Genomic DNA, 27,980 nt, shown 5'->3' on the forward strand with positions numbered 1-27,980 from the left:
AGAGCAAGAGAAGGAAAATGAGTGAGCTGCAGAGACTATTAGCAGATGCAGGGAAATTCAAAACCCCAAGCTGTGTTATTCAGAGCAGCATTTAGAGAAAAAAAAGGTGACACTTAATGTTCTGTTAAGTGTTAAGGTCAAAGGTTCTGTGATCTTGATAAATAGATCTGAATACAAAGTCTTAGGTGGGACCTTGGAAAAGCAAAGTTAAGTCTTAGAAGTCTGCTTAGAGAGTAATATGGCAGGAGATGGTGACAGGCCATTAGAGGCAGGGTGGTCCTTTCCTGGGTGCTATGCTGGGCTCCTGGGGCTATGGAAAACTGCAGGAACAGCTTGCCTATTCCCAAGAAGGGCTAGCAGCCTGGGAAGACAGGGAGTGATCTCCCTCTTAGAGAGGTACAAGCAGGAGTTGGGATGGTATCTCATAAGAATCTGAAGCCACCAGAAGTTTGCCTTCTGCCCCTTCAACCTCAGCATATGCCTTAGGCTCTAGCAATGAATGCCCACTCCAAGGAGATGGTGCCCCTCATGGGCAAAAGAACCACTGCATCTGGAGGGAATCCTGTTGTGCTGACAGAGAAGAGGCCAGCAGATCTCACCCCCACCAAGAAGAGGTAAGACTGAAGGCTTGGACCAGAGTGTTGTACAGTGTGGGATAATGGAGGCACCCACCAAGGATCCCTTGCTTCACACGGACTCAAGACTGTTATCTGGGGTGGCCTGGTGACAGGCTGGGTATAATTGGAGGGACAACACTGCATATCCAGGTGCCTTTGCGGAGGTCTTCATGATGGGTATATGGAGAGGGTGTACTTGGAGGAGTGGGGACACTGAAGTAAGAACACTCAGGGAGACTCTTGGAGGGATGAGAGTTGTTGAAGTCATTCTTGAGAACAGGAGTAAAAAGATGGATGTCATTCTAGTTAGTCAGGATCCCCAGATGGGTATGTTTTTCTCTCACACACAAGAGGCTTTCAATCTACCATGGAACCAAGTCTGCATAATGGGCTATATTGGGAAAGCATGGAAAGGCAGGTGGTACTGTGAGACAGATTCAGTATTGTGCCAAATAGAACTTTCATTTACAGAAGTTACAGAATAAAGTATGTTTTGGGAGGCAGCAAAGCAGGAGGATCCCAAGGAAGAAGGTAGACATTTTGGGCTAAGCTGGATACAGATGACCATAGTTAACCAGAATATGTCGATGAACAGGCTGGGCACATAATACTTTTGGCTGAGTTTTTTCTTTTGAGACAGGGTCTTGATACTTTTCTCAGGCTGTTTTGGTACTTGATATATAGTCATAAAGTCTTGAACTTAGGATCCTTTACCGTTGGAGTGCTGGGGTTACAGGTGTGTAGCACCACGCTCAGCTTTGGCTATTTTAATGGCTGTGTGTTTCGGAGGGCTTAAGATGCCTGGCATGGTCCACTGGAGGGAAAATGGAGGTTCTGATTGATGTGACTATAGTTGTGTTGAGCTGGATCTGTATATGAGGACCCTACTAACAACATTGACTTAAAAGACACAGTTAATCGCCATTCTGCTGACAAAGTGGTTAGCATAGTATGGTGAGTGCTCAGTGTGTGATTTTGACTGTATGGGGCTCCTGAGAGCTGGGCAGGACTGGAGTGGTTTTGTCTAACTTTCAAGTTGAGGATCTAAAGGATGCTGGGACAGAGAACAGCCTTCTAGATCTCCACAGCTGATCTTGCATTCTTCAGTTGATTGGATGCCTCTCAGTTCAGCTGTGCTTTCCCCAGACCAGGGTGACCCACATTCTAGGATGACTCATTCACCCTGCTCCTTCTGCCATGATGATCCTCAGGTGAGGCAGGGGTTGGGGGGGGGAGTCACAGGTGATTTCCTGAAGAAAAAGGCATAGAGAGAGAGGAATTTAGGAAATGTCGCTCTGGATGACCCATGTGGACAATGCATTGGGAGGATGTGCAGACAGGGAGACATCGAGGAAGCTGTTGGGAGGCAGATGGTAAGTGGTGAGATCTGAGCCTGGGCGCTCAGAAATGCAGGAAAAGATGGATGAGAGTGGAGTTAGTCATAGGATCTCCTGGGGGCAAGAACAGAGACGGAAGAGCCAGGAGATCCACCTTTCTGGGGCAGTAACTCAGAAGGAAGGTGGATCACTTTAGTCATGAGCCCATCAAAGGAGAAGCAAGGATAGGGCCAGTGAGGCAAGTTTAGGAATTAAGTACCAAGTAAGAGATGCCCAGAGGACACTTAGGCAGAGCTCCCAGCTTGGAGTTCAGGAGAGAAAGCTAGGAGCAAGTACAGATGAGACAGGTAGTGTGGAAGTTGGGGCAGCCTAGAACTTCATGGGCCCATCCAAAAAGTAACAGAGACACAGTTGACCCAAGCCAATATGGTCCATTTTCCTGGGTCTCCTTCATTTTCACTCTCTGTAGAGATTTGGTAATAGGGAAAGAATTGTGGACAGACTAAAATAACAACAACAAAACAAAAAACAACAAAGCAACCCTCCCAAACCAACAACAAAACCAACCGACCAAGCAGCCCAGGTTCTTCTACATCAGGCCCAGCTGAACTGGGTTTGTTGTCGTTTGTTGTTTGAGTTATTGTTTTGTTTTGTTTTTGAAGCCCATATCTGTTCATAAACTTAGGTCTTGGGTTCAGAGTTACTGGCCAAATGGCTGCCTGGCCTAGCCAATGTTATGAGGTGTGACTTTGTCTCCTGAAGTGGTTGGTCCTGATGACTTTTTGAGGGTTCTCATGTGAAGGATTGAGCAGTTCCCTCAGAACCGAGCATCAGATTTGGTTCTAAAGAGAAGGAAAATGAAGAATACATTATATGTGAAGACAGAGTACAATGCCAGTCACCAGGGAACTGTGAACTAATGTGAGGATTGAAAGCTCCAGGAGGTCTGCGGGTCTACAGAGGGGAGCCATCTTTGGACCTGGGAGCTTTCCTGAGCCATCACGTCATTCCTTGACATCATGTCATCATGACATTGGCCTCCTTATTGGGCTCTAAGAAAGATGACATACAGGTCTTGGGGAGTTTAGGCACATTTCTTGGGTCAAAGTAGATGGTAGACAAGCCCCTATCTAGCCCTAGATTGCTTCCTGGTCTTGTATTTGTCTCTTCACAGTGACAGAAATGGTGGAGAAATGATATACAGCTGTCTGGGCATCTGAGTTAACCACACCCAGGTTGTACCCTTTGGCCTAGACCAAAGGAATAAACAATGAACATTTGCAGCAGGCAGGAGCCAGGATGTCATACAGTCCAGGTCTCACCATGTGCTTATGATGGTGGGTGGGATGTGGTTGTGTAGTGTCATGTAGGGCAGGTGTGGGTCAGGCCCCGCCTCCTGAGTTAGGTCCTTGCCTAATCATTGATCTTCTTCAGCCAGGGTATCGTCACTCCTCTCTCCACACTTTGTCCTTTGGGCTCCAAAGTTTTCCTTTCCCATCACAGACTTCCTGTCTACTGTAGGAGGCATTTCTTAATTTTCTTTCTGCTTCAGCACTCTTACAGAACCATGGCATATGGTATTCCAGTTAGCACAGCTCCTAGCTTCTCATTCCTGTTCTCTTATAAGGTCCTTCATTGTTCTTGTATGCCTACAACCCAGCCTCTCCCTGAAGAGATTGATGTCACTGGGAAAAATGTGTCAACCCTGGTTGCCATCTCTGAGGATGGGGGTCCCTGGAAGGGGTGATTGTCCCCTTCTTATCCTCTCAGTGACATACACTGGACAACTGGTTAGTTTTGAGTAAGTGGATGGATGTGTCAGTGAGGGGCCAGGCAAGGGAATGAGGGAGCATGTGAGCCAATGAGGAAGCCACCTAGAGACCAACCAGGTCACTGCATGGCAAAATAATGCTTTCTCCTTTCTTTGGGGCCCTCAGCTTTGTGCCTGGGTGCTGAAAACTTGTATGATATAGCTTTTGGAGCTACTCCTGATCTCTTGGAGGAGTCCAAGAGAAGATGTGACCTGGTGGAGGAGTGGTAAAGGAGCCCACTTCAGCTTTGTGTGTAATACGGAGGAGGGCATGGGAACTACAGATAAGACCTTATCACCTTATCCACTTGATTGCTTATTATCTCTCCATCCATCCATCCATCCATCCATCCATCCATCCATCCATCCATCCATATGCTCTTTTATTATTTTATCATCTACCTACTGTTCATCTTAGCTCATCTGTTCTTCTGTCTGACAAGTCATTATTCCTTCCACCTGATTATTTCTCATCACCCATCCTTTTTTTTCTTTTTTAAAATTTAATTAACACATGCATTCATTTACTTTATATCCCAAATGAAATTTCCTCTTCCTCTTCTCCTCCCAGACCTCCCCTCTTTCCCTCCTCCCATATCCAGTCCTTCCCCCACCCCTTTCTATTCAGAAAAGGGGAAGTCTCCTATGGAAATCAACCAGCTTTGGCATATCAAATTGTAGCAAGACTAGGCACATCTTCTCCTTCTGATACTAGATGGGACAGCTCAGAAGGGGAAAGCATTCCAAAGGCAGGCAACAGAGTCAGAGTCAGATCCTGCTTTTGCTGTTAGAAGTTCCACATGGAGACAAAACTTCACAATTGTTACATATGTGCAGAGGGCCTACATCAGTCCCATGTAGGCTGTCTGGTTGGTGGTTCAGTCTCTGTGGGCCCCTATGGGCACCTATCCAGCCACACATCAATGGGGTCTTCTGAGTTTCAGGACCACTGTTAGGAAATCAAGGTTGATTCTGGAAAATTGAGGATGATGTCATCATAGTACCCACCATTGGGAAATTTACTGCTGAATGGCAGTGTATTGTCTAGATAGAGCAAAGAATAAAGTGGCCTATCTGTGCCATACAACAGTCTTGCCTTGACGCTAGTTTTGATTTACCCACTGGACTAGCAGATCTGGGAAAAAGGGGAGTCTGCCTTTATCGTAGCTACGGGATCATTGCCTGCCACACTGTAGGTACTTGATAAGCATCTGTGAGTAAAACAGTCTCAAAGGCAGAGGAGGCTCAAGGGAAGACCGGACCAAGCTTTCTTGGAGAAAACCCACAGGCATGGGTTTGGAGCTCTGTATGAAGAAAATCTAGCAATTCTCAACCAAGATGTCTTGAGGCTGAGTGCTAGTGGATGCGCGTGGGACGCCCAAGCCAGGCTGTTAGAGTGGAGTGGGGCAGAGGTAGTCAGGGTATGGTCATCTGACTGACCGAACTCCAATGTCCCTTTCAGCCAGACAGCCCACAAGTAGCTGGGAATCGTCTGGCCCAATCAGTATTCCATCAGTTGAGGATTCCTGGTGTAAAGATGGAGAGTGCCCAGCTGAAGGCATATACAGACCAGTACCCAACTTTTAAGTCCCAGGCAAAGAGTTTCTCCGCTCGTTTTCACTCTTTTGAAGAATTTGCCTTTGGTTAAGTTCAGAATCTCAATCTCTCTGTCCCTCTCTTCCTTCTTCCTTCCCTCTCTCTGTCCTTTCTCTCTTTCTCTTTCCCCCAACCCTCTCAACAGATTCATAACCCGTGTCCCAGACTGACCTTGAACGATCTTTCTGCCCCAGCTTCCTGAACGCTTCATAGTGTGAGCCACCAGGCCTGGCAGAAGGCTCCTCTTGATGGTCAGAAGCTCGAAGGGGGAGGGGCCAGTGTGTCCTCTGCTCCACTTACCACTTTCTTCCTGGGTTCAGAATGAGATTTAGTCTTGTCTGTGCCTAAAGTGAGGAGGGTGGCTTTCCAGGCCAGCCAGGGTTTTCCTGATTGTCCCGACTGGATAGCCTCATTTAGCTAACCCTTGCAATGAGTTTGGCTGTAAGCAGGCCCAGAGGACTAAGTTGAGAACAGAGCAGAGCAATGTGCATTGCTGTGCCAGTTGCTAGGAAGCAGGTTCTATGGCCAACTGGAGTCTGCTCTAGGGGAAGGTGCTTGTGTGTCCTTAGCCTCAAATGCCTTGCCTGTAGACTGGGGGCCCTGGTCACAGCCTGCTGTTCTTCTTTATGAACTTGAGGTGGGTTGGAACTACACTTTGGAAGATCCTCTGTTCTGGGCCTGGAAAAGACTCAGGCAGCAGAGTGGTTAGGAGGGCCATGTGCCTGAAGTCAGGCAGGCAGTGTTCTGGACGGGTCACATGGCCAGCTGCAGCTTTGCTTCGGCAACTGCAGGGGTGGGTGGACCACAGTTGAGTTCAACCTCAGCTGATCCTTACCTTAATGTTATGGGTGTGACTGTAGTGTCCAAGGTCATGTGTGTCTGCATTTGTGGGTGTGGATAGCTGTGGCTGGCAGGTCTTAGGCAAAGTGTCTGGCTTTTCTTGAGGTAACATGTGTCTCTCAATCCCTTGAAGCCCAAGGAGAAAGCTGGCCATGGTTTTGTCTCTTTCCCCCACTGACTGGCAATGTTTTCTGGGTCCCTTCCTCCGTTCTTTTTCATTTTAAAAAATTAGGTTTTTTTTCTTGTATTAAATGCAAAGTTAGGGGTGTCATTATGACCTTCCTGCAGTATACATAATGCACTTTGATCACATTAGCCCCTCTTGTTATTTTTTTTAAGTAGATTTTTGAACATTTATTTATTTGTATGTGAATATCTATTTATTATGTGTATGGGTGTTTTACCTACATGCATGTCTGTTCACTATGTGAGTGAACTATCCACAGAAGCCAGAAGAGGGAAGGCACAGAATCCCCTAGGCCTAGAGTTACAGATGGTTGTGAGTCACCATGTGGTTTCTGGGAATGAAGGAGACCTCTGGAAGAGTAGCTAGTGCTCTTAATTGGTGAGCTGTCTCTCCTGAATCCTTATTCCTTATTATTTCATCTCTTATTATTATTAACTTTCCACATCCCTAACATTTTCACTTGTAGTTTTATTTGCCTTTTTCTATATTGTGTGTTTCTTCCTTTCTTTAAAAAAAAAGATTTTATTTATTTATGTCATGTATGTGTACACTGTTGCCGTCTTCAGACACACCAGAGGAGGTCATCAGATCTCATTACAGATGGTTGTGAGCCACCATGTGGTTGCTGGGAATTGAACTCAGGACCTCTAGAAGAACAGTCAGTGTGCTAAACCACTGAGCCATCTCTCCAGCCCTACTGTGTGTTTCTAAGTCTGGCTTATTTCACTGAACAGGTTCATCTCCAGTTCCATACATTTTCCTGAAAATGATACAGAATCCTGTACTTCATAGCTGAACAAGACATCATTTTATTTATTATTTTTTCCAACATAATATTCTTGCTGATTATTTGGGAATTCCACATAACACATCCCGATTACACTCACCACTCAGTCCCGAAGGTCCACCCCTCACCCTGTGACTTCCTACTAGAAGGAAAAGAAGAAAGGAAAAAAAATCAAGTCCATTTTGAGAACACCATCTTATGAAACACTATATTTTATTTGTTCATCTGAGGGTGAGCAGTTTGACCGACTCTATAATTTAGCTATTGTGAACAGTGATGTAATTAACATGTATATGCAGGTGTTATTGTAAGGAGCTATTTTGGATTCTTTTTGCTATAGACCTACAGATTCTAGAGCTAGATCACATGGAAGTTCTAACTGAAACGTTTTTTTGAAGTGCCTCTCTATTGATCCTCACAGAGGCTGTGCTATTATATATTACCTGCAGCAGCATGTGAATGCTCTCTCCTTGTCTGTCCCAATTCTTACCACCCTTTGGTATTGCTTGTTATCTTGATGATAGCCATTCTCACATGATGTATTTTATGTTATATTTTATTCTTTTTAGAGGTAGTCCTGCTATGTAGCACAGGCTGGCCTCAAGCCTATGATCTTCCTGACTCCACCCTCTGAGTTATGAGATTAGGGGCAGATGCCTCCATGACTGACTGGTTTGAGTTTTTCTTCTTACTGGAGGATCCCCAGCCCAGGCCCCCAGCTCCCTGCCCTAGACTAACTTTCTTAGTCTATTTCCGGTTGTGATAAAAGGGGGGGCTAATGGGCAACCAGAACAGCAAGGATGACTCTGGCCCTTTCTCTTAAGTTGCTGAAAGGCCTGTGTGGCTTTGAGTCTGGAGGCCCCCCTCTAAAAGGCCCTCTGAGTTCAGGCTCATGTTCTAGGTACAGCTGGTTAGAGATGGGAAACCCTTCTGTCTCCATGTTTCCATCTTTGAAAGACTGTGTACTTGGGGATAGTTGCCAATCCTCAGGTGCTGGGCCATGTTCAGTGATCCTCTTTCTTGGCTCAATCAAACACAGTACTTCTAGAGGCAAGAGTCATTCAGACTTAGTCTAGAACCCAGAGTCTACTTCATCCTGGAGGGCTAGGCTAGGACACGTGGCACAAAGGCTGGGGCTTAGTGGGTTCTCTGTGGCAGGACACAGGCAGACAGGTCTTGCCCCAGTTCTAATGGCCTTCATTGGTCCCCTCAGTGCACACTTCTTCCTGGAGATAGAAGGATTTGAGCCCAACCCCACGGTCACCAAGACCTCTCCCCCAGTCTTCTCCAAGCCAATGGACTCCAACATCCGGCAGTGGTGAGTACTGGCTGCTGGCCTGAACACATGGCTGGGCCTGGTGATGGCATAGTACCACTGTCCATTTCTAAATTTGTCTCACTCTCTTCCCTCTTCTCCATCTCCAGCCTCTCTGGCAACTGTGATGACATGGACTCTCCTCAGTCTCCTCAGGACGATGTGACAGAGACCCCATCCAATCCTAACAGTCCGAGGTGAGTGTACCCCTTCCACTTAGCCCACCTATCTCAGAAAGGGGATGCATTCCAGGGATGGGTCTCACAGGCAAGAGAAAGAAGCCATCATCTCTGAGGAGTTGGGACAAACATCTGGAGGCCTGGGTCATGGTTGTAGCCATGTGACATTTGGTGGAGCAGAGTGAAATATTAGTACATTATAACATTATTTCTGTTCATTATAAAACATTCAAACAATACGCAAAAGAATAAGGACTTTAACACAAGTCACAAAACTGCGTACATTTAAAATCTATCCACGAAGAACATCTGTGTCTATTGTGTGCAAGAACACATACAAGTGAAAGGAGACACATCTGTGTTACAGTAATAGTTTACTTGGAGTGTGGGGGCAGGGAGGGACATATGGAAAAGTTCAGATATGGAGACAAAAGGGAGCTTTATCTTTAGTTCCATATTTCAAAGTAATAGCCACAGTAGACACACATCCTTCTTGACCATCCCCACGTGTATGCAGATGTATTTTGATCAATATGATTGCGTATGGATTGGAAGGGGAGCTTGATCAAACATGGAACACAAACATGGGCATTGCCAAAGACATTGGAGGCATAGGGGTTGGAGCATTGGCCCGGAATCCAGTAGCTCTGGTGTTGGAGGGGAAGAGGGTAGGAGCGGAGGCAAATGCGGGATGAATTCGCAATGCCTTCTGGTCTTAGTGCAAACCTGGCCAAGGAAGAACAGAGGCAGAAGAAGAAGCGGCTAAAGAAGCGCATCTTCGCGGCTGTATCGGAGGGCTGTGTGGGGGAGTTGCGGGAACTTCTGCAGGATCTGCAGGAGCTCTGCAGACGGCGCCGCGGCCTGGACGTGCCTGGTCAGTGCACTGCCCTGCTGTAGAGTGCAGGCCCAGGGACCCTGGTTGGTTTGGCTTGGCCCCTGCTTTACCTCCTGCGGGGCTGGAGCATGAGGCACCTTGGATATTGGGATAGCAATCTTGTGCTTGACTTAGAGGCCCATGGGAAGTCACAGATGGGTTTAGGCAAGCAGAGGGCATGGTCTGGCTACTGCGTGGAGTAAATCTGGAGAGGGTTGCTATTCAAAGAGTGTTGAAACCCTGCAGCAGACCTAGGACAGTAGGAAGGGTTCCTTGGGCATTGATAGGAATGAAAGGCTTTGGGGGTCCATAGCTGTGGGGATCAAGGAGAGGAGCAGGTTGACTGGGGAGGTGATGAGATATGCTTTTAGAACACAAGGAGGGATATGAAGGAGATATATGCACCAACACGGGCAGCCAGGCTGCAGGTGACATTATCTCTTCTCCAGAGAGAAGGTGTAGGGTTTGGAGAACAGGATGCCTTGGATGAGGATTTCACAGATGTTAGAGAGCTGTGAACAACAAACCAGAAAGGGACCTGGAGGAGAGGCTGGGGACAGGAAAGAAGAGAATCTGGTAGTACAGGGTTGGGGCTCCCAGAGCAGGGTAGAAGGCTTGCTTCTGTGGTATGAGGCTGCAGCTCCCACTGTTCTGTGTGCCCTTCCTGCTCCTGCCTTTATCCTTGACTCTGTCTGCAGACTTCCTCATGCACAAGCTGACAGCCTCAGACACTGGGAAGACCTGCCTGATGAAAGCTTTGCTCAACATCAATCCCAATACCAAAGAGATCGTGCGGATTCTGCTTGCCTTTGCTGAGGAGAATGACATCCTGGACAGATTCATCAATGCCGAGTACACGGAAGAAGCCTATGAAGGTACCAGGAGGCAGAGGCAACCCAAGGGCAAAGGGAAGAGGTTGGGGTTTCCCAAGGTGGATGTGGGTACAGATACAGCCCCTCTTGCCTCATAGAGGCACTTTGGCTGGTACACATCTCAGCCTTTCTTTTCCATGTACTTAATGCTGAGTATAGGTGAACAAGTCAGGAAACATTGATGCTCTAAAAAGGCGACTTTAGACAGAACATGCCAGGAACAGAAGTAAAGATGATGTAATGTGACAGAAAGTGACTAGGGTGAGCAGCCATACACTACTGGCTTTGACCAAAGCTGACCTGATGGGAAGGATCCAGAGCAGGGTCAGGGAAAGAACCCCAAGATGGACACGGGCCTGGGGATTTGACACTAGGAAGACCGCACAGCCTAGGGATGTTATTCCGTTGAGGCGTGCTTCCCTAGCATGTTCAAGATGCTGTTTGATTTTCAAGAACCACAAAACAAAAAACAGAAAAGGAGAAGCCTGGAGATGAGCCTGGGGAGCCAGGTAGGAGACCAGCAATGCCCGCGGTCAGCCTTGCAGTCATGAAGGATATAATCCGTCCCATTTCAGTCTGGTTTTGTGGAACCAGGGAATATCATTTAGTGCCTTGTTTCCCTGACCAGGACACCCACTGTGAACGGTTAACAGGCTATGCCCGGAGTCTCTGGAGACAGTAAACAGCTTGTCACAGTTAGCAGACATGATCAGCTCATGATCAGCCATCTTGCTGACATACTAGGGAGTATAAACACCTCAACTTTCCCAGGGGGTGTTTAGAGGGGGAGTCTTTACTCCTCCTTATCGGGAAAGTGATCTTGATTTATCATTTGAACTCTACAGACTTTCAAAAGGGAAAGTCATGGCACCGTGGAGGAGGGGCGGGAACCCCAGGGAGGAATTGCTGTGATTGGTTGCTGAACAAGAAGAGGGAAAGTGAGCATTATCCTGCTCTCAGCCTGTCACCGGAGAGCTGACACTAGTCCTGTAGAGGTTCAGACCAGTGTCTGAGGCTTTTTTGTGTTGTCTCTTCTCCCCTTTCAACCCTCTCTACTTTTCTTTCTTTTTGTTTATAGTTCAGGATCCTATGCTCTTGTTACTACTGGCACAAGATCCCTTTAATTTTGGGGTGGTGGTACTGGGAAATGTTCTTACATCCCCATCTCTTATTACAAACATCTGAGCTGCTGTCTCACTGAGGTGCTCAGGTTGGTCCTGAACTTACTTCACAGCCCAGATAGCCTTGAACTTGTGATCTTCCTGCCCCTGTCTGCTAAGTAGCTGGGATTACTGACCTGGGCTAGTAGGTCTGCCTAGTGAGGTTCTTTTGAGGCAAGGATGAAGTTTGTTGCTCATGGTCAATTTTCCCCATGGAGAGGTGCAACACGTTTTTGATAGAGTTAATATACCAACCGTCTTTGTCCCTGTAGTAAGGCTTTTCTGTCCTGGCCACACATCCTCCGCCTCAGCCTTCCCTAGCCTCTTTTCCAAGCTCTTGCTGTTGCTCTTGCAGCAGATCATGGCACCTCTGCCCTGGTTTTCTCTAGTGTGGGATGCAGCTCATTCCTTTGGTTTCAACGCTGTGTTCCCACACATGGTATCTACACCCTTAGTATTTCCAGTCAGAGACTGCCATCTGGGGTCAGGATAAGCTTTAGGTTGTCCCAGTCCCTTGAGCACCCATGCTGGCTGTTTGCAGGGCAGACAGCGTTGAACATCGCCATTGAGCGGCGCCAGGGAGACATCACAGCAGTGCTCATAGCAGCGGGTGCTGACGTCAACGCTCACGCCAAGGGGGTCTTCTTCAACCCCAAATTCCAGCACGAAGGCTTCTATTTTGGTAGGTGATGCTGCGGGAGTGGATGGGGGAGAGAGAAAAGGGGCTTCCTGTCCTGTGCTCTGTACGACCAGCTCTGCCACATGGGGGTGCTAGAAGACAGTCTCCTCTGCGCATGTGCACTAAGACTGGGTTGGTGCTCAGTCCGCAGGAGTGGAAGAGCCGGCCTGAAAGTGCTTACCTGGTGGCAGTAGGGCTCACACCTGCAGAGAACAAAGTGTGTGTGTGTGTGTGTGTGTGTGTGTGTGTGTGTGTGTGTGTGTGTGTGTGTGTGTGTGTGTGTCCGCGCGCGCGTGTGAGTGTAATGGTGTGAAGGACACAGCCCTATTATACAGGTGAAGAAATTGGGCTGAGAAGGAAAGTGACCTGTCCCTGAGTAGTAAGACAGAGATGGGTGACATCTGGACAAACTGGCTGAGTGAAGGGGGAGAATCCCTGACAGCTCAGAAATCCAAAAGCAGTTGTAGTTGTGTATGCTAGAAGGAGGTCCTTACAGGGGGTAACTTTTGTGTAAGCTTGAGGTTCCAGAACTGTGTTGCAGGTACTATTGGTTATAATGTCTGTAATGTCCTTCCTTCATAACCTTTCTTTACTGTTTTATTTTTCTTAGCATGTGTGAGAGAGAAAGAGAGAGAGAGAGTGTGTGTGTATGTGTGTGTGTGCATTATGGGTGCATGTGTGTGTATATGTTTTGGTGGGAGGTTAGATTTGACACAATTGTCTTTCCCCCTCTTCTGACAATTTTCACACTGTCTTTACAAATTCTTCCGGTTAAAACAATGTGTACTTTAGGTATAGTGAAATCCACCCATTCTAGAGCACAGTTCTGTTATTTTTACATTACCACCATCACAGTCAGAACGGGCAGTTGGAAGCCCCACTGGGCCTGACTGTCACCACTCTGCTTTTTCCACTCTTTTTTTGTGTATGGATGGTTTATATGTGAGGTGTATGTAAATGTGGGCACAGAGGACAGAGGAGGACATTTATTACTTTTCATTTTTTTCTCTTGAGACAGAATCTAGTGGAACTAGGCTAGTGGCCAGTAAGCCCCATAAACTGTTTGTCTCTGCCCCTGTGCCAACCATGCCCAGTGTTTTCCATGGGCGCTGGGGATTTGAATTCAGCTTATGTCTGTGCAGGAGGCACTCTTATCCACCGAGCCATCTTCCCCACCTTTGGCTTTTCAGTCAACAAGATTAGACACGTCTGGGCATCTTTGAGGACGGCTTCTTGCTCATTCAGTCTTGTGCCCTTACTGCCCAGCCTAGGACCTAATTACAGCCAGTGTTGGGAAACATTTGCTGGGTGGAATAAAGAGGAAGAAGAACCCAGTTTTGTCTGGGTGGGCAGAAGGGTTCCTACATCCTAAAGAGATGTCGAGAGTGAGTCACTGAGAAGGTGGGATCCGAGCAAAGACTGGGAATGAGCAGCCCCGAGCAGCTGCAGGAAGCAAGGACAGTGTATGCAAAGGCCCTGAGCTTAGGGAATGACCCTTGTTGGAGTAAGAAAGCCATTGTGACCAGAGAGGTGTGAGGAGCTCAACAGTGAGGGCTTTGTCCTGGGTGCTAGAATTAGAGTTCTCATTCTGGGCAAGCAGGGACCTAGCGGGGACGTTCTGCTTCTCCTGAAAGTGGGGAGCAGGGAGCACAGGTGGCTGTGGGTGTGAACCCACTTCAGTCTTCACTGAGTAAGGGGGAGGTGGTCAGGGAGCCTCAGGGATCAGTGCTGCTGTGATGGTCACCATCTGGGCCTCTGGGCCCGGAGCCTGGAGGATATTGCTTTTGGCCTATAGAAGGAAGGGCTGAGCTCAGTCACTCCCCTCCCCCAGGTGAGACGCCCCTGGCCTTGGCAGCATGTACCAACCAGCCTGAGATTGTGCAGCTGCTGATGGAGAATGAACAGACAGACATCACCTCCCAGGACTCCCGGGGGAACAACATCCTGCATGCGCTGGTGACAGTGGCTGAGGACTTCAAGACTCAGAATGACTTTGTTAAGCGCATGTATGACATGATCCTGCTGAGGAGTGGCAACCGGGAGCTGGAGACCATGTGCAACAATGACGGTCTCACGCCATTGCAGCTGGCTGCCAAGATGGGCAAGGCTGAGGTGGGGTCCTGCAGCGAGTGTGGCGACTGGGGGATGCATGGTGCCCATCTGAGGATTCCACAGGCTCCAGGCTTAACTCTGGGAAGGCTGTAGCTTAGGTCTGGAAGTATACTGCTGACTCAGTGAAATCCAGCATGTGGTCCACCCTTAAGACAGCAATCCTGTACTCCAGAGTTCACTCTCTCTCCCCAGGACTTCTAGGTGGGGCCAGATTGGGGAATCCCTAAGACCAAGGTGATGCAATCTCTCAGATGCTTTGTGATTGAGCATTCCTGAGTGGTGACATTCAACCACAGGCTGTGTGCCTGTCCTTCGGGCTTGCTTCTTTTGGGGGCAGTGGTTCCAGAGTGGCTACTCTGGGTTCACAGTTGATGGGCTTCTTCTCCCTGGAAATAGGAGGAACTTAGTCTCTTGGTCAGGCCTCTTCTCCAGCAGAATGTGGTTATAGGGGCCCTTTTGCCTAGGCTGGGACAGGCTGACACTGTGGCTGGAGCTGTGGTCTGGCTGATATCAAATTTCTTCTCAGGGACTAGGTCTTGGGAGGGGAGTGTGGCTTCCGGGAGACTGTGGAAAGGACACTGGATAGTTGGCACCTATTGAGAGACTCCAGCTGTCTCTCCTTGTATTTCTCCTAGTCAGCTGCCCTGAGGTCAGGCCAGGGCTGGAGCCTACAAGGGACCTTTTTATTCCCTCGTAGAGGGTGGGGGAGATGAACAACAGCTTTAACAAAGGCAGAATTGTGTGTCTGGCCCCCGTCCCCTGCCACCCAAGGTTGTGGCTTGTAGGGGTTCTGAGGAGAGTCAGAGGGTATTTGTGGGTCTGGTTTCTTCCATGAGCCTTGTTCCTGCATGTCACTCTCTCATTCGTGCTCCTGCCACCCCAGCCCAGGGTAGACGCATCTTGCAGGAGGCATGGCCCTGGGACCTTGTATGCTCTAGGGAAAAGTATTCTCATCAAACCCAGTCTAAGGAACCCACTGGGGAGGCTCATTTATTCAGTGTCTTGTAAAGAACTTTCTTGGATGTGACCCAAGGTGGCTGCCATATTGGGAATGGAGGGCTTAGCCATGCCCAAGCCACAGACCTGCCCTTGGGGCTTTTACTCACTGGGATGCAGGAGCTGTCTGCATGGGCTGTGGTGGGAGATGCAGTGGGGGCTGTGTGAGAGTCACACACTGGTGCTGTCCTCCCAACAGGTCTCTCCTGTTGGGCTTTGGGTTCATGTCCCTGGATGCTGTATCCCCAACCTTGGGTGACTGATGGGTTAGCTTTCAGGAAGTGGGAAGTCAGAGAACAGTGGCCCTCCTGTACAGGGGACTCACACAGATCTTCACAGAATGCTCCCAGGTTTCTCCCTGCATCGGGAGTTTTAGTAGTTGGTTGTGTGTTTTGAAAAACTCCCCAGGGGCCCTAACATACAGCAGAGTTTGGGGATCACTGACCTACAGAATGGATTTCTTTGAGAAGGCTGGTGCCTGATGTCATAGCTTGTTCAGCCAGAGCGATGAGCCTGGCTGTAAAGTCTAGACTTGAGGGTGGGTGGAGGAGCAGAGAAACAGAGAGCTTCAAGTTCCAGGCCTCATGGAAATCACTTCTAAAAATGGTCAGTTCTTGGAGTCTTTACTGAACTGGAGCTCAGATGGTTTGGGGGCTCACTAGCTGATGGTTTGACTTTCTGCAGTCTGCTAAAACGCTTTCATACTCTGTGAGAAGGCAAGAACTGTGAACCTTACCCCCATTTTACAGCTATATCTGGTACTCAGGGTTATGGCTCCAGGTAGAGGTGGCATTCATACCCTTTTGGGTGCAGGCATATTCTGGGCTGTCCTGCCTCTGGATGGTCCAGGCCAGTTGTACCCAAAGCCCCATTACCTCTTTTCGTGTCCTCAGATCCTGAAGTACATCCTCGGCCGAGAGATCAAGGAGAAGCGTCTCCGGAGCCTGTCCAGAAAGTTCACGGACTGGGCATATGGGCCTGTGTCATCCTCACTCTACGACCTCACCAACGTAGACACGACGACAGATAACTCTGTGCTGGAAATCATCGTCTACAACACCAACATTGATGTGGGTCTCCCAGGCAGGTTGGCAGGATCAAAGAGTGAGGATTGGACCTAGGCCAGGGCTTGAAGTCCGTGGGAACAGTTGTGTCAGAGTCCCCTATGCCCCATGTTGGTGACTTATCTTGGTGATGGAGTCCGACTTAGAGGGCAGGACCCACACAGAAACTAGCTCTTTTGTTTCTGGCTAGCAGGATAATAGAGCTAAGGGTAAGGGGCTGTCTTTAGAATTCCAAGCAATTTGGAGGCAATGAAGAGGGGTGTGATATTGATCTTGCACACTCTAACTCATCATGGCCTGACTTAGAGTCCTTTCTTTCTCTAAACTTGAGTACACATGAGGTCAGATGGTGCTCACCGTCTAGAGCAATCAGGACCCTTCCAGGAGGAGGAAGGGGACGGAAAGCTAATGCAGCTGGAGGTGAAGACTGAGAATCAGTTTGGACAGCTTTCAGCTCTTTTGAGGAGTGAGGCAATGGGCCAGGTCTCCATCCTTTGTTTCTATCAACAGTCCTCCTCCTCAGAGGCTCCCTGGATGCTCACAGTAGACTGTCTAGCAGGGTGGGTAAAAGTTGGGATAGAGATAAAGAGGTGAGTCAAGAAAAGGCTCAGGAGATGTCCTAAGGTCACAAGGATACTGGGACCCCTTCCTAATCACCATGGCTTGCTTTTTATCAGCACTCGTTCTTCTGGGAAACTCTTTCTGCTGGGGGTAGCATTTGGCTGTCCCCAAGGAGCGCTTGGAGCTGGGAGTTACCCTCCAGCACTTTCATCAAGCCAGTCCATTGCTCCTGATGACTGGAGCCTTCTGCTGCTGGCCCTGTTGCCTCTGGGCTCCGGATGGGCCTTTTGAAACTGGTCCTTCTCTGCCTGCCTCATCTCCATGGTGTGTTCTGTCCTCAGAATCGGCATGAGATGCTGACCCTGGAGCCCCTGCATACGCTGCTGCATATGAAATGGAAGAAATTTGCCAAGCACATGTTCTTCTTTTCCTTCTGCTTCTATTTCTTATACAACATCACCCTGACCCTCGTCTCTTACTACCGTCCTCGGGAAGATGAGGTATGGGGGTCCAGGGGATGGGGTGGTGGTGGGAAGGATCTTGGAACTGCCCCTTGTGGAGATGGAGAAACTGAGACCCAGATATAAGGAATTTTCCTGCTGTCATCCAATTATTATTCAAAATTTCCAGTGAATAGAATGGTTAGCCAAACTGTAGGTGCACAGATCTAGGGAGAGTTTTATTGGAAGAGAGTTGGAGATTAAGGAGCCCCAGGCTCTTCCCAGGATTTCTTTGTGCGCTTAGACTACACTGTCTATTGTGAGGCCTATAGGTGGGTGGGTGAGAGGTTAGTTAGCTAAGCTTCCCCACTTCTTTGGGCCTTAGTTTTCCATCTGTTAGTGGAGGTGCAGAATCTTGGCTTCACTGAACTATGAGGAAGCCCCCTTGAGTGTCTGATAGTGAATATGGTTGAAAAGAACCATACAGTTAGGCAATGGAGGTTGTTAGAACATAGTGCATTGTCCTTACTGCAAAGTTCTGGGTTCCCACTGAGGGTGATGCAGGCAAGTCTAGAAGATGAGGTTCCACAATGGCCCCTAGTCCATCTTGAGGGTCCAGCATGTGTGTACATATAGCCTGGGTCCTCCAGAGCTGATGCTGCTCTTCCCTCCTCCTCACTCCCTCTTCCCTTCCTTCCCAGGCTCTCCCACACCCCTTGGCCCTAACACATAAGATGAGTTGGCTTCAGCTTCTAGGGAGAATGTTTGTTCTTATCTGGGCCATGTGCATCTCTGTGAAAGAGGTGAGTACGTTTATATGTCCTTCTAAAAATCCCCTCGAGCAAAGTGGGAGCAGGGATGGCTTTCACTCCAGTCTGCACTGCCTCTACTGTAGGGGCTTCAGGAAAACATTTCATTTTTAGGCCTCAGGTTCCTAAACCAAGTACAGTACAGAGAACAATGAGTAAGCCAGGGCCATGGTTTCTGCTCCATCCCCTCTTCCATCCATCTGCTAAGTTGTCCACTGTGTATCTATCCTTCGTGGCATCCTGGGCCTATCATTCTTCCTTCTTGATTCTACCATCTTGTTACCTGGCTCTCACCATCTACCCAGTCACTCATCCATCCATCCCAACCCCCACATAACCCAGGCAGATAATTATTTTTTATTCAGCTGTTCTCCCATGTTTGTCCATCCATCTATCCACTCACCCTTTCACTCACTCATGTAGCTGCCCACTTAACCCATTCAACTACCCAGTGAGTCAGCCTGTAGATTTTGAGCCTTCTTTTTTTTTTTATATAGGACATCGGGATGTGTGTGTGTGTGTGTGTGTGTGATGGGATGGGAAGGGGGAGTTGCCTTTCTTAGGATCAGTTTGATAAGGCAGCTAACGGTCACAAACATCTAGACTATAAGGTAGATTAGAACGGTGTTTAGAGGGAGGTAGATAACTTTTCTAGGAGTTGGAGGAGGGGTGGAAGCTTCATCAGAAGCTGGAAACTTAAGGCCATGTTTCATGGGTAGCTATAGTAACTGTGTGGCTTTGCAGTTTCTGGGCTGAGGATGTGAGAGAGAAGCCTGTGGGAGCTCTACCCTCACTGAGGCATCAGTGATGCTCTCTGGGCACAGGTCACCTCCTAATCCCACCCTTGAATTCTAGCTGAGCTGTCATATATACAGCCCCCCATTAAATCTCCACTGGAGCAGTACTTCCCAGACCCCTGGGTGAAGGGCAGGAAGAGGGTTAATCTTTCCTTTTCTGTTGATCCCAGGGCATTGCCATTTTCCTGCTGAGACCTTCGGATCTTCAGTCCATCCTGTCAGATGCCTGGTTTCATTTTGTCTTGTAAGTAAAAGCCACTTTGGTCACAATTGGTAGGGAGGGCTGAAGATTCCTTGGAATGGCACCCAACAATGTCATCATGTTGAAGCATCCTGCCATCATTATGGTCCAGAGGTCCCCTTGTCTCCTCTTGATGGTGATGCATGTAAATACTGGTGAAGGGGATCAGAAACCCGTAGGACAGAGCCTGTCCTGATGGCGGGGGAAGGCTAACTCCATCTCTCAGGGCCCCAAATGTCAGTCACCATGGAGCAGAGGCTCGGCCATCCTGTAAGTGTTTGCACACAGAAGCGTCTCAGGGAATTTTCTTCTAGCTTCAATGATACTCCAGGGTTGCCATTTGAGACCTTGGTTGACCAGGACTAGAAGGCACCTGAGAAATCAGTCTCATCTATAGTCATTCCTCGGATTCTCAGAGCAGGGAAGTAAGTCACACACCACGATACAGTGCCCAGTGATGTCAGAGCCCCAGTTGTTGCTGTGCTGGTGGCCTTGGTTCCCAGTGAGAAAGCCTAGCTTAGCAGCCTCTCTGCATGAAGTCATGTGCTGCTGACACCAACAGCTCACATGACCCTTGGCTTAATAAGCAGAAGCAGACTCAGCTTGAATCTGTGGTCATGTAAGAGGCCACAGCTGAGGGTGAAGAATGCTGGTTTTGTAATGGTGGCACACTGTTAATCTCTCTCTCTCTCTCTCTCTCTCTCTCTCTCTCTCTCTCTGTGAGTGTGTGTGTATGGTGAACCTCCTGCACATATACAGACATACATGTATTATGTATGTACGCCAGAGTTCGAGGTTGGGCATCTTCTTTGATCATTTTTCACCCCACTTTTTGTGACCTTTTACTTTTTGGTCTTTCACGGAATCTGGATTTCCCTGATTGGCTAGACTTGCTAGTCAACAAGCCCCAGGGATCCTCCTATCCCTGTCTCCTCAGGGCTGGGATGATGGGCATTCACTGCCACATCTGGATTTTTTATGTGGGTGTTGGGATCTGAACTCAGGTCTTCATGCTTGCCCAGGAAGCATGGCAGCTGAGCCATCTCCAACTCCTACCTGGGAGTTTTCTAAAGTGTGTGCCTGCCCTCTAGCGGTATGAACAGGGTTCTTCATCCCCCAGGGACAGGTATAGCAAGTGGACTGGCCCGATGGACACTGCCCCAGGGTGCAGGCCACATGTGTACCTGCCACTGTTGAGAAAGTAGGCTGATTCCCGAGAGATATGGTCACACAGCTTCTGCTTTTAGCATGGGGTCCTGCTCTTCTGTTTCCGTTTTGCTAGGGTAGAGGAAGGTAGAATAGCCCTTCTTCACCTGAGCCCCCAGTTGGTTCCTCAGTCAAGCCTCTGCTCCTCACCTGCGGGAAAGGCCTAGACTCTTGCGCAAACTGTTTGACATTAGAAACACAAGACTATTGTTGACTAGATCTCTGCAAAACTGGGAGCGGGAGCACTGTTCACGTTTTCATCATGTATGTTTGTTGTATGCTATATTGTTTGGAAAATTTTTTATACACGTGTATGATACATTTTCATCAAACCCAATGTTTACTCTCACCCTTCCAACACTTCCCAAACTCCTCCACTGCTTCTCTCTCTCAATTCCGTGTACTAGTTGTATTGTTTTGGAGACAGGATTTCACTATGTAGCCGGCTCAGAGCTCACACTGTACACCAGGCTGGCAATCCACCAGGGACTACATCACCAACTCCTTCCCCCAGCAGCCATCAGTTTGCCAATAGCTCCTCAGCTACGGGTGGGCTTTGTGGGCCCCTCTCCAACTCCCTGGAGTTTTGGTTGGCTTGATCTTCTGCAGGTCCTGTATGTGACAGCCATGTTCCACTAAGAAAACACTGCTTTGTAGCAGGCCTCCCCGACCTCTGGCTCCTGCAACTGTCCTGTTGTCTCTTTCACAATGACACATCACACAAAAACTATTATCTTTAAAGTAATTTTTAAAATGTGTGTGTGTGTGTGTGTGTGTGTGTGTGTAGGAGGAGTGGTAAACACATGTCATAGTGCATATATGGAAGTCAGAGGACATCATGTAGGAGGAGTTGGTTCTCTCTCTCTCTCTCTCTCTCTCTCTCTCTCTCTTTCTCTCTCTCTCTCTCTCTCTCTCTCCCTCTCTCTCTCTCTCTCTCTCTCTCTCTCTCTCTCTCTCTCTCTCTCTCTCTCTCTCTCTCTCTCTCTTTTTTCTTCTACTATGTGAATTCCAGGAACCAAACACAGCCTGTCAGCTTGGTGGGAAGCACCCTTGCCACTTGAGTCATCTGAGTACCCCCCAAACCAGCCTCTTAACCAGTTTCAAGCACAGTTGACAGCTGTGCAGTGTATCCACATGGCTGTGCACCCAGTCTCTAGGGCGCTTTTCTCGAAAAACTGAAGCCCTTTACTGAAGCCCATACCTCCCAGCAGTCTTCCCCTCTGGAAACCTTTCCATTTTTGTCCTCTGAGTTTGACCACTCTGGGTACTTATAGAGAGATGTTTACTATCATTTAATGACTGCCTTACTTTAATTAGCATACATCACACCTTGAAATGGTAAAAAAGTAGGTTTTGGAAGAGTTTAAAATTATAATTAGTTTCTAAGTATAAATGTAGAGGCTTTTATAATTTTTATCAAAACCATGCTTTTTACTGAATCACTGATCTACCATAGTGTTTCCCACATCTATGTGGGAATTGTTATCATATAGGTGATTTTCGAACCGTCTGGCCTCATGGGCTGTATGGCAGAGTCTGCTGTTAGCCCACACTGGCTCTGCTTTGTGTCTAGAGATGCAGTCTACACTGGATTTAGACCAGCTGAATGATGCCAGGGAGCCCTGCATGTCTTGCAACATCAGCTACCATGGCAACCTTTTTGGAGGTTAAGGTTTGGGGGCTGAATGCTTCTGTTGCTGCTAAATAAGGTCCTTGTCTCCCATGTCTCTTGAACAGTTTTGTCCAAGCTGTGCTTGTGATACTGTCTGTATTCTTGTACTTGTTTGCCTACAAAGAATACCTTGCCTGCCTCGTGCTGGCCATGGCCCTGGGCTGGGCGAACATGCTCTACTACACGAGAGGCTTCCAGTCTATGGGCATGTACAGCGTCATGATCCAGAAGGTACGCTGGGAACTATGCAGGCAGAAGGTATGCTGGGAACTGTGCAGGCAGAAGGTATGCTGGGAACTGTGCAGGCACAGCACCATTTGAGGGTGGACCGCCTACTTTGTAGATGTGGAAATTAAGATCTGGAGCAATAATCAATAGCCCAGCACTCTTCAAAATGCCACAGTCTTCATTTGATTTTGGTCAGACTTTAAAGTGACTTGGCTCGTTGGGCATTGGTAAGGGACACACTTTGTGAGGGAAATGTTCTGACCCTTGAGCAGTGGCATGCTGGAAACTATCAAACAATTGTTCTTCGTATGTGTGCGTCCATGCCTGTTCATAACAAGTGTACATACATTTGTCATACATGTTTGCAATATGAAGGATGAGATGGGTAGCAGTTGCTTTCTGCAATGGGTTTGCATCTGCCGCCACCTGTGGTGGCAGCTGACAAATGAGAGGATGACGGCTCACTTTGTTAGCAGCAAGGTGAGATAATCTGAACGCTGTCAGTCAAGCTGAGAGCAAGTGCTTTACTGAACTGGTTAACTGGAATCAAGAACCAGAAGGATCGTTAACCTTCCAGTGCTATTCACGAAAGACTGCCTTTACCTTAAAAAAAAAAAAAACCCTCTATCTTAATTACATTTTTGAAAAATTCACACATGCATACAAGGTATTTTGATCATATTTACCTGAGTCCTCATTCTATCTTTTCCTAGATCCATTCCTTCCTCACCCAACCCTCTTAACTTCATGTTTTCTTAAACACACACACATGTATATAGTACATATATAATATAAACACACACACACACACATGCATGTGTGCACATGTGCAATTAATGATTCCAATGTGCTGTTCATGGGTGTGGGGTCATAACTGACTCTTCCTCTCTGAGAAGCCTACTATGGTTGGCTTGATCTCATTCGTGTCTTCTGCAGGCAACAGCTGCTGTTCCTGGGTTCAGTGGCCCTGGTATGTCTAGAAGACAATGTTTCCATCTAATCTTTCCTGGCCTTTGGTTCTTATAATCCTTTTACCTTTGATCCCACAGTGGCCACTGAGCCTTGTGAGGGAAAGGGTATAATGCAGACCTTCCATTTGTGACTGAACCTCCACAGATACTTTTTCTCTGCACTTTGACCACTTGTGGGTTTCAGACAGCCCACATTTTAAAGTTTAATCTGCCTTAACGTTTTCTGGGCCACTGTCTTGAATCTAGATGTAGACATCAACCAAACAACATTTTGTTGGTAGGATTTAAATATTTGGAGCGTTGCTAGTTTTCGTGGCGTAAATGTTCCTACCATGGTGGATTTGCAGCTGCTGACATTATGCCGTTTAACACAGCTGGGAAGACATGTGGAGCTGCATATTATAACACAGTTCTTCCACTGTCTGGTTACAATAGATACAGAAAAACCCACAGCACAAATGATTGTATGATGTAGTAAAATAGCCAGATAACATCCAACACTGAATACATAAGATGTAGTTTATTTCAAAATGCATGTGGTTAAAATTTTGTTTTGAGGAGATGGGTTCTTTTTTTTTTTTTACAACTTTATTTATAAATTTGGGTTCCTAAAACAGAGCCCAGGCTGGTTTGGAAGCTCATGCTCTTCACGAGTTTACCTTCATCATGCTTGACTTAGTCACTGAATAGTTTTGCAATAAAAATTATTTTTATTTTTTATTGAGCTACAGTTGTGTAGGACTGGGTTTAGCTATGCATTGTGAAGTGATTACCAATTTCAATGTGGTTAGCACAGTCATCATGTATGTTAGAAAACTGGAGACCTATGCTTTCGGCTCCCTTCAACTGCTCAATTTGATATTTTTCATGAGAGCTCCAGACCTTATTTGTCTTATAATTGAATGTTTGATTTAGTTTTTTTTAAAGTAGTGGACATGGTCACAACACTCATCCAGATTCAACTATCAGCTCTTAGAAGTTGGTATGTGCTGGTTCTGGCATGCCATTGCCCCCAGGGAGGCCCAGATGTGGGGATTCCATAGAGAAAGGCACAGGGTGAATTAGAGAGACCATGTGTTGGGAGGTGACATCTTGGGGACAAGGCAGGAAAGAAGGCTTCCTTATAGAGGCTGGGCCCCCAGAGGAGCCTGGGACCATCAAAAGGGATGGAGGGGGAGAGAGCAGCCAGGGCAAAGCAGGGCTAAAGTATAGGGAGGCGGGGCACATGGTGCACATCAACCGTGTACACACACCTCACACTTGATTCATGTCCACTTCTTTGCAGGTCATTTTGCACGACGTTCTGAAGTTCTTGTTCGTTTACATCCTGTTCTTACTTGGATTTGGAGTAGGTAATTGCTTCACAACTAACAGTAACTGCCACGCTTGTTACGCACCTTATCCGGATATCAGAATGACAAAGCACACTGTGGCTGCATCTGGGGCCACACAGTACCTGCCACACTGGTGTCTGCAAAGAACCCTTTTTACCTTCTCTCGGCAACTTGACCAATTTGGAGTCATCATCTCTGATCCCATGGATTAGAGACTCATGGCTGTCATGGTCACTCATCCAACCTGTGGCTTTTCCAGACTTTCAGATCCATCACAGTCTCTGACTAGACTCAGTAGATGGTCACACCCCATCCTGCAGATGAGCCAATGAGAGCTCACAGAAGCTTGATGGCTACTCTTGAAAAGCTAGGAGCAATCTAGTGCACTGAGGTAGATTTCTCTGGCCCTCCACATCTTACGGTTCTTGACAGTTTGCTTCAGATATCTCTGTAGGAACTTATGGTTTATTGGGGACCAAATATGTGGAGACCCTATTTAAGATCCGGAGGGAATGACATAACCCGATTTTATTTCTAACCACGGTATAGGGAGATGGCATAGTTAGCATGTTTTTCTCCAGGGAACACGTCCCCTGCTCCCCACCTTTCTAAGGACTATTGACTCAGCTGCTCTCATCTGTCTGATGTCTTTTCAGGGACAAATCTTGCTTATTCATTTGACCCTCTACCTGTGGACTTATTCCTCCATGCATTCACTCACACACGAGCCTTCCCATTCACTCACCCAGCGAAGAGCCATTGCTGTGGTGTGTTGGATAGAAGAGAAAAACCAGTCTAGCTCTTGTTCATAGGGAACTCAAGATACAACATGAAGAGGGGATACAGGATCTTATGGTGCTGGGGGAGACCACTTGGGGTACAGGAAGTCAGAACCTTAGTCTATAGGGAGCCAGAGTCACACACAGGTGAGGTGACAACATTGGAAGGCTGTGGATGAGTGAGGGCTAGGCTTTGGGTAGAGGAGGGGAGAAGATGCTAGGCTTCAGTAGGCAGGAAGGGCTTTCTACAGGCCAGGCAGGAAAAATCAGCCTCATCAGGCTTCTGGGGGACCTGACCCTGGAGACGAGGAAGAGTAGAGATGGGAATTGAGAGGCTGGAGGGAGGAAGGTGGCGGCAGTGTGTACACATGCAAGTATGTGAGTTCTCTGAGTGGCCGGACACCGGAGAGCCCAATAACAGCCATTCTCCCCCCCCCGTCCCCCCTCCAGCGCTGGCCTCACTGATTGAGAAGTGCTCCAAGGACAAGAAGGACTGCAGCTCCTATGGCAGCTTCAGCGATGCAGTGCTGGAGCTGTTCAAGCTCACCATAGGCCTGGGCGACCTGAACATCCAGCAGAACTCCACCTACCCCATCCTCTTCCTCTTCCTGCTCATCACCTATGTCATCCTCACCTTCGTCCTCCTCCTCAACATGCTCATCGCCCTGATGGGGGAGACGGTGGAGAACGTCTCCAAAGAAAGCGAGCGGATCTGGCGTTTGCAGGTGAGCTGGGCAGAGACCTCGCTAGGGACTTTGTTCAACACTTCATCTAGGGGTCTTGTGCAGCCATTGGCACCAGTGGGTCTGGAGTGCATCCCAAGACTCTGGGTAAGCCTTAACGAAGGCTCTTTTGAGAGCAGGATCTGGAATGGCAGCACATATGGGAAATGCGGGCTTTGGGAGGATGTTCTATTCATTGTTTCCCATGACGTGTGGACACTGAGAAGTGACTCGGGTTGAAGAGAAGACTCTGGAACAATGGAAGTGACACTTCTGCTGTTTCGTTCTGGCTTTATCATTTCTCAGACCTGAGAACAACGCGCGGTGTGGATCCTGTGGTGACGACCTACCTGATTTGTGAACTGACTAGACACAGTGCAGCTTAGAAAGTGCTTGTTGGACTTAGGGGGCAGTGCGGAGTAGGGAGCGGCCCTTCAGATGTTTGCAGAGCTGCCAGCAGCAGGGGGACTTCAGCCTCCTTTTGCCATCCTCAGCAGAATTAAGATGCACATGACTACAGGGAAAGAAGCTTTGGGTTGCCAGTTACCAGAACCTTCTTAACTGGGTTGTGCATAATGCTCCAGAGAGACTGGACACACTACCAGGGAAGCTTTCATGGTGCCCATGCTGGGGAAAGAGTGTGGGAATGTTTGACTTCTGAACTTTCCTCCAATTGCAGGTCCAGAATCCCAGTATTTCAGTTAGGAGGCTCCAGATATCCAGACGTCACACTGTTTATGTCAAGCTTAAAGCAATTTATCAGTACCAAAGTTTCTTTCTCATGTTTGACTTCATGATTACTTTAAACCCTCAAGACCTCTGCTTTCAGCACACATGAGGCTGGAGTGAGCTATCCGATGTGGTACCTGTGAGTGTGCCCTCATCTGGAGCAGGGCTCTCAGAACAGGCTTGGAGAAATCAGTTTAGGCTTCTTTATCTCCCCAGAGAGCCAGGACCATCTTGGAGTTTGAGAAAATGTTACCAGAATGGTTGAGGAGCAGATTCCGAATGGGGGAGCTGTGCAAAGTAGCAGATGAGGACTTCCGGCTGTGTCTGAGGTAACCAAGAGGGAAGGGCTGAGGCAGTGGTCTTTGAGGTGGGTAGGATCAGTAAACAGGAGGCTGGAGGACCCCTGTATCTGTGGCATTACAGGGGCTCTATAGAAACTGGGACACCCCAAGTGTGTTTGTTTCTATTACTGAGATGTGGTTGTGTAGTAGTGAGTACTGTGGTCACACTCGAGTAGTAGTGAGCATGGTGGTCACACTTGTAGGATCAACGAGGTGAAGTGGACTGAGTGGAAAACACACGTGTCCTTCCTCAACGAAGACCCAGGGCCCATCAGAAGGACAGGTACTGTGTTTTGAGATGGATGGTGTGGGGTCTTTTGTGGACCATGTGATTTCATGTGAATCAAGACCAAGAGGCCTGTTTTTCCACCTGCAACTCTGAAGCTCCTCCCTAGCTCTGATACTCTACAGCTACTTAGAACAGCTTTTAAAAACTAAATGATAGAGGGATGGGTGTAGCTTAGGTCTTGTGTTCTAGCCTCAGCATTACCAGGGGTGGGGGAAAGGTTGTACCCACACACAGAGACAGGACACAGAAGGATGTACCTCTAAATACCAACTCTGTCTTTTACAGCAGATTTAAACAAAATTCAAGATTCTTCCAGGAGCAATAGCAAAACCACCCTCTATGCGTTTGACGAATTAGATGAATTTCCAGAAACGTCCGTGTAGAAGCACAGCTTATGGCTGGCGTGTGAGCACTGTGGTCTGATGCTGCAGGCTGA

At 47.9% G+C, this 27,980-nt stretch overlaps 1 protein-coding gene across 2 annotated transcripts; it reads left to right on the top strand.

Moving 5' to 3' along the window:
• Positions 1-495: 495 nt before the first annotated feature.
• TRPV3 (transient receptor potential cation channel subfamily V member 3) lies at positions 496-27,927 on the top strand (the record flags this gene model as incomplete). 2 transcript variants are annotated; one of them, XM_080924104.1, is made up of 17 exons in its annotated part: positions 496-614; positions 8,388-8,492; positions 8,600-8,686; positions 9,388-9,542; positions 10,241-10,417; positions 12,116-12,256; positions 14,085-14,365; positions 16,255-16,431; positions 17,328-17,486; positions 18,128-18,229; positions 19,203-19,276; positions 22,217-22,382; positions 24,636-24,702; positions 25,914-26,188; positions 27,131-27,243; positions 27,459-27,538; positions 27,830-27,927. In XM_080924104.1, 17 exons carry the CDS (start codon positions 496-498, stop codon positions 27,925-27,927), a joined length of 2,376 nt encoding a protein of 791 aa, XP_080780230.1. The 2 variants fall into 2 exon arrangements, with proteins under 2 accessions (XP_080780230.1, XP_080780231.1); XM_080924105.1 differs by having other exon boundaries at positions 27,833-27,927.
• Between the last annotated feature and the right edge of the window lie 53 nt (positions 27,928-27,980).

Source organism: Micromys minutus, assembly GCF_963924665.1.
Source record: "Micromys minutus genome assembly, chromosome: 10".
In the NCBI taxonomy this organism is placed as follows: Eukaryota; Metazoa; Chordata; class Mammalia; order Rodentia; family Muridae; genus Micromys; species Micromys minutus.